The sequence below is a fragment of the Acomys minous genome, assembly GCF_964271855.1.
Source record: "Acomys minous genome assembly, chromosome: 19".
Lineage (NCBI taxonomy): Eukaryota > Metazoa > Chordata > Mammalia > Rodentia > Muridae > Acomys > Acomys minous.
In genome coordinates this window covers 63,538,534-63,549,237 of record NC_140499.1, presented here as the reverse complement: position 1 = coordinate 63,549,237, position 10,704 = coordinate 63,538,534, and the positions used below count along the sequence as shown (strand labels likewise).

The window sequence follows — 10,704 nt, the reverse complement described above, 5'->3', positions numbered from 1 at the left end:
GGTTGCTAGTCAGGTGGTTACGCTAGCCTGACAATTAAGCCAGCAGAGCTCACAGTCAGATTGCGTTTCAGTCTTCCTCGAGAAAGACTGCATAAGTCAGTGGATGACATGGAGCTGTCCTGCACAGAGGCAGAGACATGGACCAGACGCCATCTAAACCTCATCATTCTGGAAGTCAGAAGCTATGCTGAGCAGAGCTGTCATTGTGATAACCCAGGAATCAATTCCTGACCTCTCCCTATTACTAAGGCCTTTGGAGCAACCAGGGGAAGACTACAAGGTTCTTATTAGGTGAGACAGTGGCAGACCTCTCAAATCATGTGGCCTCGCATACCACGGCATGCATATGTCAGAGGGCAGCTCCTTAGAGCCTGATCTATAGCATAAGGAACAGCTATTTATAAACTGAACTGTCATTGGTACCATTAGTGAGAAGATGTTAGATCATAAAGCATCCTATGTGCTAGGTGAGCACAGGCAAAGAAATGCAAAACCCAGGCCAGGTTTTCAAGGAACTTACTATAGCTTCATATTATATTATATAGTATGGGAAAAAGTCACCACGATGACCCATGTACAAAAGGCATATAGAACATTAAATAGGCAATACTGGGCAAGGGAGTCATCACTTCATGTTAGAAGTAAAACATTAACTACACAGTCCACAAAAAGTATATGGAAAGGCACCTACTATGCAACCAGGAGACTAAATACATTTATTATGTACAACTCTCTCTCTCTCTCTCTCTCTCTCTCTCTCTCTCTCTCTCTCTCTCTCTCTCTCTCACACACACACACACACACACACACACACACACACACACATATATATCAATAAACTTTATAGACCATGTATATGAATTCTAGGACACAAATCACATGATCATCATCTCAATAGGCACAGAAAAAGCTTTTAGATGAACCCAACATTCATTCACTATAAAATACCCAAAGAACCTAGGAATAGAGAAAAGCTACCTCAACACAATACAGAACAAACTTGTATCCATTACCATACTGGACAGAAAAACACCTCAAAGCATTGATACTGAAACCACAAAAACCATAACAGCACTCACTTTCAATATGGTACTTGATCTCTTAGCTACAAGAGAAAAAGAAAAGAAAAGGGATGCAAATAAATGTCAAAGCCTCTTCATTTGCAGATGACAAGATCCTATATACGAGACCCTAAAAACTCCACCAGAAGCCTCTTAGAATTGGTAAATATTTTACAAAATGTGACCAGTTGCAAAATTAACATTAACAAACCAGCAGCCTCCATATACAGCAATAACAAGCACATGGAGAAAGAAATCGAGGAAAGAATTCCATTGACAGTTCCTTAAAACTTAACTTTTAAAATACATGTAACCAAGGAAGTGAAAGACCGCCACGGCGAAAACCTTTAAAAGGTAGAGTAAAGAAAACAAAGAACACACTGGAGGATAGAAAGGCCTCTCCTCTCATGGGTCAGAAGAATTAATACTGTAAAAATTATTTACTAAAAGCAATCAGCAGAGTCAGCACAATCTCCATTATACTTTCAATGCCCTTCTTTGTAGGAACTGAAAAAGCATCTTAACATTTGTTTGCGAATGCAAAGTACCACAGCCAAGATAAATTATAGCACAAGGAATATCGCTGTAATTATCAATATGGTGGTGTATCAAGTTTCACTACAGTAAAAAGACACCATAGAACTGACATGAGGTTACGTAGGTCGGTGGAATAGAATAGAGGATGAGACACAAAGCTATGCAGCCAAGGTCTCCTGGTCCTTTACAAAGATGCCAGAAATGCACATGGGGGGGCGAAGCCTATCTCTTCTGAGAAAACTGTATGATCACATCCAAAAAATTTAACTACACCCTCATCTGTCACCCCTCACAAAAATCAACTCCAGGTGTATTCATATCCTTAAAATAAGACCTGAAAACATAGAGGAAATACTTCTAAATATTGGTGTAGGCAAGGGCTTCTTGGATGGGACTCAGTTGCTGAAGAGATAAAGCCAATAATAGCTAATGAGACCTTACGGAATTAAAAGGCTTTTACACATAAAAGAGAACCATGGACTGGAAACCAGTCCACTGAGTGGGTGGGGAGCCTTCGCTAACGATATGCCTGACAAAGGATCGACATCTAGGATATAAGAGAAATAAGCCAAAATGACAGAATCAACAAATGAGCTGGTAAAGTGAATAGACATTTCTCAGAAACTGAAGTAACAAACGGCTGCCAAATATTTGGGAAAAAAAAATTGTCAAATTTGACAGCTATAGGAGAAGCACAAATCCTAATCTAAACTACACTGAAAGTCCATCTTACCCCAGAGGTAATGCGAGCAGTTATGAAAAACGGGCCTACTACGCCCAGCTGCGGGCCTACTACGCCCAGCTGTGTGCTTCTGGACATTTGATCAGAGAACTCCCGGTCATCATAGCACAGGTACTTGTGTGTCATTATCCTGGGTCTTCACCGAAGATAAAATTACAGAACCAAGCGAGAGAGGAATGGGTTAACAAATTATGGTATACATTTGGACTTTTTCACAATTGAGAAGTAAGTTATGTCATTCTCAGGGAAATGGAAACAACAAGATAATTCTATTAGGTAAATTAAGACAGTTGCAGAAAGACAAACATGTCCATTTTCTCATATTGTCCTTCCTAAATTTTATATAGACAGGTAAAGTTGTATATGTTTGTATGACATGGAATTTAAAGGGAAACTGTCTCTAGGAACAAAGAGGACTGGTGACAGTGGTAAGGGAGAGACAAAGCGAGGAGAAGAAACCACGCTCCGGGTGAAGTACACATAAAGAGCAGGACGGAGGAAGAGAGATGCAGAACTGCAGAGTTCTGTAGCTTAAACCTGAAACTCGGATTGCGGATCCTTTCAAAGAGAGCATCAGAGTCATCCCCTGAGCAACGAGATCTTCTTATGGATCCTTCAGGTAAGGTTAAGGACGGCAGGAATCCACTTCCTCATCTCATGTCTACTTCATAGGCCAAGCTGGATGTAGCATCCATGAGCTCCACAGAGGAAGGCTAATGAGAAACATCTACCTGGTCATCACTAGTCACAAGATGATGTGGGCGTAGGCAGGGCCTCCCATGCCCGAGCACTATCTCACAGGCTGGGGCAGAGCCCAGGATCAGAATAAAAGGGCTGAGGGACAGAGCACCTCCATTCATTCACCTCCTGAGGTGTCCAGAGATCTTGTGTTGCCTGTCTGTCGTCTTGGTAAGTGTCCATTGGGACTCAGGGAAGGGCCTATAGTGGAGGGAAGCAAAGAGGAGATACGGGGAATGGAAGTGGGCTGGGAAAGGCCACAGAACCCACAGTCACGCTGGCCAAGACTGGGTAGGAGTGGAGTCAAAGGGATGCTAAAAATCACAGTGGGGTGTTAGAAGGAATTGGTTAACTCTGACTTCAGAATCCGGAAATGATAATCTAGCCCCTCAGGATGGAAAACTGAAATACAGATGCTGTGGACCATGATAGGTCTTAGGAGGAGCTCCCTCTGGTAATACAGCCCTGGGGCAAAGAAAGACCAGCAGGGAGGGCAGGGCACCAGGGCATCTTTGGCCCATGGGTCTGGAGTTTGATCACAGGCTGGATTTTAAGACACACCAGCATGAGACTTGTTATGTCATCCAGTGCTGAGATGAGTTCAGACTTGCCTGAAAGGAGGAACCAGACCTGGTTCATGACTGCAGGAGCGGATATGATAGGCCGTTTATTAACTGGAGATAGAACACTGAACAATCACCCTCATTCCTTCTCTGACATCATTATCAGCAGCAGCTTGGGAAGCTTGGGGAATCCATAGAAATTGCCTAAGAATCCCATGTGACGCACAATGGTTGTAGATCAAGGCCAGCGGCATTGTAAAAGATGTCAGAGAAATAAAGTGGAGGAGGAAATTGTCTTGAATATACCTTCAGAGTATATCTATCAACTTAAGGGTTGTTACAGGAAAATGCGTTTTTAAAAAGAATAAGTACCTCTTTTCTCCTGTCAAAGATTACAAGACAATTTGACTCTGCAGGCCAGTACTGCAAAGGACCATGGGGTTTGTTAGAAATAAAACTACTGAGTATGGAGTTTCTATGAATATCAGTGATGTTTAAAGCTGGGCAGGATGGCCCCGGGATCCTGGGACTGACATGTGTGTAATTCTTCCACAGCTCCAGAGCACTCATCAGCCGAGATGTCCTGCCAGCAGAGCCAGCAGCAGTGCCAGCCCCCTCCCAAGTGTCCTCCTAAGTGCCCTCCCAAGTGCCAGACCCCGAAGTGTCCTCCCAAGTGCCCCCCAAAGTGTCCTCCCAAGTGCCCCCCTGTGTCTTCCTGCTGTAGCCTGGGTTCTGGGGGCTGCTGTGGCTCCAGCTCTGGGGGCTGCTGTGGGTCCAGCTCCGGGGGATGCTGCAGTTCTGGGGGTGGTGGCTGCTGCCTGAGCCACCACAAGCCCCGCAGATCTCTGCGTCGCCATCGTCACAGCTCTGGGTGCTGTAGCAGTGGTGGCAGCAGTGGGTGCTGTGGCAGCAGTGGTGGCAGCAGTGGATGCTGTGGCAGCAGTGGTGGCAGCAGCTGTGGTAGTAGCCAGCAATCTGGAGGCTGCTGCTAACCTGAGCCAAGAGGACCTTAGACTAGCAGTGGTGAAGCAAGCCATGTGTTGAAGACTGGCTGTTCTCTCCCCTCCTGTACTAGGACCCAGGATGTTGAAATGATGTGGAAAGTTCTGAATCCCAACTCTGGCAACAGCAGGGTCACTCACTTTCTGTATTACAAAATAATAAAGTTTTTCCTGTTGATCTTTTCCAGCCTCTGAATCATTTTGACAACCATCATCCCTATATGTCAGTGGTGATAGCTGGCATTCCATCACACTTTGGCTGTCAGGAGCCTGTGTAGACTCAGTTTTCTTAACCAAAATATTTTATTAACAACTTATTCACCGAGCCTACATCAATTATAACCCGATTAACTAAAACAGTAGGAAATAAGGATTAATTGACACAACAACAAAACCTTAAGGATATCAGTCCCGAGGAATGATTCTCCAGTCGGGAGCCGCAGGATCTCTTCCACTGGAACCAGGGGTAACCATACCTCAGAGCCTCAGCAGGAGCCGGAGCTCTAAAGCCTTCCCTCCAGAGGGTTTCTCTAGGATCGTCTTGAAGGGCAGCCATGAACAGCCAAATCTATCCCAAGTCTCCAATCTGTGCCGCCGCCAGTTCTGGGCTCATTTATATAGCTCCTCCCAGAGTCTGTACACGGGATCTTTTTCATCTGGTAGCAATTAAGGTGGTTGCTCTTCTAGTGAATTAACATCACCTGTTTTCTCACTAGACCATTCCGATCCCACATTTGGGATCCTAAAGAACAGGTTTCTCTCCTTCAAGCCTGGATCTGAAATGTGGGTCAGATAACCAGTCATCTGGGTGGGTGTGTATTGGGACTCCTCGCTCTCCCTTTCCTGCATGCAACAAGGACCTGTCTACCCCATGTGGTGCCTTTTGGTGTCCTCATCTTCATCTAGGTACAGATGTGTGTTCTCTGGAATTACATATTTTTCTTTTCTGTGTTCCTAGTTTCTATCTGGATTTTCTAGTAACTGACTCAGTGCATGGCCTTAGCAATGGCTGGAACACCTCACTAACTGAAAACTCAGACTTTTCAATAGACTCTGATTTACAAATATATATTTGGCCTCATGTGGCCTCAAGTCAGTAAGCTCCGCCCTTGAGTAGGCGCATCCCAGTGAGACAGGCCATCAGCATCCTGTCTGTTCTCTCACATGCTTTTGTAGCCACCTAAGTAGTGGCAGCCAGACAGCACTGGGACAGGTCTCTCTGGAATGATGTTACACATTCTGCCAGATGGGGGCACGATGTTGGTAGTTTGAATCATTTGTAACTCTACAGTGCTACACAGAAGTAGACAGTGCACATGCCAATGTAGTCTGTGTTTTCCTATGACTAAGTACGATGGTTATAGTGATGATATTTCTTAGTGTGAGAAAAATAGTGCCTGATATCCAACTATCTTAATCAGTAATCTTCGAAAATTCATGAATAGAAGGGCATCAAAGTCCATATTTTACAGTTGAAGAACCCAAGTGAGAAAAGTAAAGGAATCTGCACTAACTTATACACGTGGGACTAGACTTAGGTAGTGTCTGAGGATGTCTGGCTCCAAAGCTGCAAACCTAACGTCTGGGGAAATATGTTAACTCAAGCTATGTTAAAAGGAAGATTTGGGTAATGCGTGTTCCCCATAGTTTATATCTAATGAATGTCACATTTGAAGCACACAAGTGCAAACACACACACACACACACACACACACACACACACACACACACAGACGAAGTAACACACACACAAAAAAACCAAATGAACAAATAAATAGGCGACTCCTTCTGAAAACAAAATGAAACACATATTATAATCCCTAGAGGAATGTGTATTTTATTGTTCAAACCTAGAAGCCTGGTGCTATTGAAACAACATTGCGGGAGGAAGATGAGAAACTATGGAAACCAAGCTCTAAGAAAGACAATAGGATGCAGGTGCCACTGAGGAGATCATGTAAGAGGCGATGGCGACAATTAACCTACCATCCTGTTTCATACTCCATGTATAGAGCACCTGCTTTGCACCCCTCCCCCCCCCATCCCTCAGTATGTGGTGAGGTGGGAATTCCAGGCATCATGTATTACAATAGCCACCCAAGAGCAGGAGGTAAGTCTTTCAGTGCCCAGACCCTGTCTCATAGATTGAGGGGAGATCCCAAGGTCAACATAAAGAGTGTTCATCTAGCGGGACTCCATCTGCTCACCTAAGGTGCCCAGGGAGCCTTTTCTATAAGCTACCCTAGTCTGAAGAACCTACTGCGTAGACATGTTGTATAAGTAACTCTTACAGCTTCAGTCAGGTACTCGAGAGAAAACAACTTAAGGAAAGAAGGGTCTATGGAGGAACAGCTCTTACAGGATGAATGTATAGTACAAAAGAGGATTTGCCCGATTTTCTTACCTGATGGGAGTCTAACACTGCCTATCTGCAGCCTATCTACGCTCAGAACTTGGTGGCTCTTCTGTCTATGTGGCAGGACACTGAAGGCCTAAAGGATTCCTGGAGTCTCTGGTCTTCAGTCTGTCTTAGGAGCTTGAATAAGGTAGGTTCTGATGGTAGCCAATGGTGGTGGCTGCAGCAAGAGGGCAACAGATGTACTCGTCATCAAGAATTAAAGGCAGATGTACTTGTCATCAAGAATTAAAGACAGATGTACTCATCATCAAGAATTAAAGGCAAGAGGCTGCAGAAACGGCCTAGTTGTGAAGATCACATATTACTAATACAGAGGATTCAAGTTCCATTCCCAGCATCCATGTTGAGCAAGTCACAACTGTCTGTAACTCCAGCTTAAGATGATCTGCTATTTGTGGCCCCCAGAGTTACCCATGTTCCTGAACTCACTTGAGCTCCCATACATATGTGTGTGCAACACATACACACACACACACACACACACACACACACACACACACTTTTAAAAACTTTTTTTTTTACTTTAAAAAGAGACTTGATACCCTATGAGCATATAAAGGGGGAGGAAGTCCCCCTCAGTCACAGTAATAGGGGAGGGGAGTAAGGGGAAAATAGGAGGGAGGGAGGAATGGGAGGATACAAGGGAGGGGATAACCATTGAGATGTAACAAGAATAAATTAATTAAAAAATTAAGAAAAAAAAAGGAACATAAGGTAGACAAGCAAGCCACACTGCTGTTCCGTTCTCCCTCTTTTACATCTGGGCTCTCACTGGAAGGGGCTAGTCATTCTAAGGGGCATCTTCCCCTTCAGTTAATATTTCCTGGAAACACCCTCCCAAATCCACCCAGAGGTATGTCTCTCAGTTGACTGAAGACCTAACCAAGTTGGCCATGAATATGAACCATCATAAAGAGTTGCTTGGGCTCACGCTTTGAGATACAGCTTACCATGATGCGGAAGACCACAGCAGGAGAGTAGTGCCAATTAGGCACATCACGTCGTCTGCTGTTCATTTGGGGGTCACAGTTGTTCCTTTTACAGAACCCTGGCCCATGGTGTCTGCTTCTGTGACCCCCCCTTACTGTTGCATCTTTACCTCCTGCAGACAGCACCATCCAATGGTATGGCTAAACTCTGTTGGCAGCCCAAACTGTCACTTGTTCCTCTTGGACCACAGTTGCATCCGTCTCTGTGTGCCATGGAGGCTGACCCCGGGGAAACACTTGCCTAGGTGATTGTTTTTGAGCAAGAATTCCTGTGGTGGTATTCTTACTTTAGATTTTCTCCTTGCAAATGAATATTCATTTTTACAAGTTGGAAGCTTCAGTCTAGAGGCTTTCTCCAAGGGTGCCATTTGTCCTATTGTCATGGTACGGAGCAAACAGTTTTCTCTTTAATGACATTATTCACCTTCATATTTATAGATAATATGTCTGTAACCTCCTTGTCTTCAACTTTAAAACAGCTGGCACACCTTTCTCCATTGAACTGTACAGTTTGGGCAACTTATTCTGTGAGGTGCTTTGTCTGAAGTTTAAGTTATTGTACTTAAGAGATCTATAAGACAAAACAAAACAAAACAAAACAAAACCACCTTTAACTTGTAAACCATACTTGCCCAAGGACAGATACCTTTTAGAATGCTGGAGACTGTTGTTTATGTAAGGTAGCAAGCCACATATTTTCAGTTTTATAAACAAGGTTAGTTGACTCAACTGCACGGGATGTGCTTGATCACACATAGGAGAGAGGTACACAAGCAGGAAGTACCTCAGGATGTATGCTGGCCCCTGATTGGATGAAGGTTGGAAATATATGCTGGTAAGTTTTGGCTTTATAAGCACCAAGCTAACGTAATTCATGGCCATTCTCTGGGAATTCTGGGTATGGACCTGGCTACTGTCCATTGTCCTAGCCAGTATTTAATAAAGCTTGCTTCAAGTTTGACTTAAAAAATTGTTTTCGTGGTCTGATTTTTGCCTGATGTTTTTAACAACTTCTCTCAGTGTAAATCTAACTTAAAATAGTTAATAGCCACACTACAGGCTGCCTGCTGTGCTCTCTTGAGTGTTTCTCTGCCAAAGAACTTTAACCACATTCACTATGAATCTCTCCCCTCTACCTGGAAGTGGGTCTGCAAAACAAAGTTATCATTCGTTCATAGGCTCTGCTAGAGTAGACTGTGGAGAGCAAGCCTGAGAAGCAACAAATGTCTAAATAGTTCTTCCTCTTGATCTTTATGCTGGACTTACCCATGTTGCTAGGTAAAGGTTGACAAACAAGCCTATTATCCTGAGGGCCTGAAAGTCTAAGATCTGTTGTCCAAACACATTTGCTGACATCCTTTCTAAGATCTATGGATGACTGTCCTACACCTCTAAGTAGGAAGGTTTGTGTCACCTGATAATTCCTATTTGCTTATCTCAGCATGAGCTCACCTCTGCCTTAGTGACTTATTCCTACTTGGATTACTAAATTAGCATTATGTTCTGCTCTTCCTGTTCACCCGAGGCAAAGGCTGCCATCTGAACCCCTGTCTGATAGGTTCATAATCTAGTGCAAAATCTCTTGCGTTTAGTTTGCCGGATTCTTCCGTCTCTTCAATATATGACATTTCATGGTCTTTCCAAGTAAGTTTTTCTAGAGCATTGCTGATGTCACTGAGGATAATGTGCATGTTATATGTTGATCCTTTAAAAAATAGTCATTATGTTGTACATGAGTGAAGGGGAGATCACACCACTGCATACATGTAGAGGTCAGAAAGCCTTTTTCTTTCCTTCCAGCATGGGTTTTAGTGATTAACTCACGTTTTTAGGCTTTCATGACAGTGCTTTTACTCGCTAAGCCATCTTCTAGGCTCTGTATGCTTATATTCCTTTTATGATCTTCCTGAGCTTTCATCTTATTTATGAGTAGTCTATGAAAATATTCTTATGTATTTACATCTCATACGAAAACCTTGTCTTAGTTAAATGCCTAGAATTTCAACTATCATGTAGTAGGAAATGTACATGTTTTGCATGTGTTTAGTAGACATCATTTAGCATTTTGAAATATGTAAAGGAATCAGACAGCATGCTTCCAAATACGGATGCCTTATTGTTCCCTTTGTATTTATTTGACTATTAGTAAAGTTGAAGATCTGCTTTTGTGTGGGAGTGTGTATGCTGTTGAGTGTGCATGGGTGAGACAGAGACTGTCTTTTGGAAATCCAGGTGATATTTTCCCCAGTGGTGTTTATTTTATTTTATTTTATTTTATTTTTTCATTTTTTTCTCCTTTATTAATTTATTCTTGTTACATCTCAATGGTTATCCCATCCCTTGTATCCTCTCATTCTTCCCTCCCTCCCATTTTCCCCTTATTCCCCTCCCCTATGACTGTTCCTGAGGGGGATTACCTCCCCCTGTATATGTTCATAGGGTATCAAGTCTCTTCTTGGTAATCTGCTGTCCTTCCTCTGAGTGCCACCAGGTCTCCCTCTCCAGGTGACTAAGCCGAGAAATAACATCATTAACCAATGCTATGGGTCAAATGGATCTAACAGATATCTATAGAACCTTTCACCCAAACAAGAAAGAATATACCTTCTTCTCTGCACCCCATGGGACCTTCTCCAAAATTGATCACATCGTAG

At 43.3% G+C, this 10,704-nt stretch overlaps 1 protein-coding gene across 1 annotated transcript; it reads left to right on the top strand.

Annotated features, from left to right (window-relative positions):
- The first annotated feature begins 3,090 nt into the window (after positions 1 to 3,090).
- Positions 3,091 to 4,825, top strand: LOC311589929 (uncharacterized protein). The gene is made up of 2 exons (XM_084768664.1): positions 3,091 to 3,249; positions 4,197 to 4,825. The coding sequence occupies exons 1-2, from the start codon at positions 3,120 to 3,122 to the stop codon at positions 4,631 to 4,633; spliced, it is 567 nt and encodes a 188-aa protein (XP_084624790.1). The 5' UTR covers positions 3,091 to 3,119; the 3' UTR covers positions 4,634 to 4,825.
- Positions 4,826 to 10,704: the final 5,879 nt, after the last annotated feature.

Bases quoted from the DNA above. Each gene is read 5' to 3' on its own strand.
- LOC311589929 (XM_084768664.1), top strand. From the start codon at position 3,120: ATGCCCGAGCACTATCTCACAGGCTGGGGCAGAGCCCAGGATCAGAAT. The intron at 3,250-4,196 runs GTAAGTGTCCAT...ATTCTTCCACAG, and splicing joins GTTGCCTGTCTGTCGTCTTG to CTCCAGAGCACTCATCAGCC.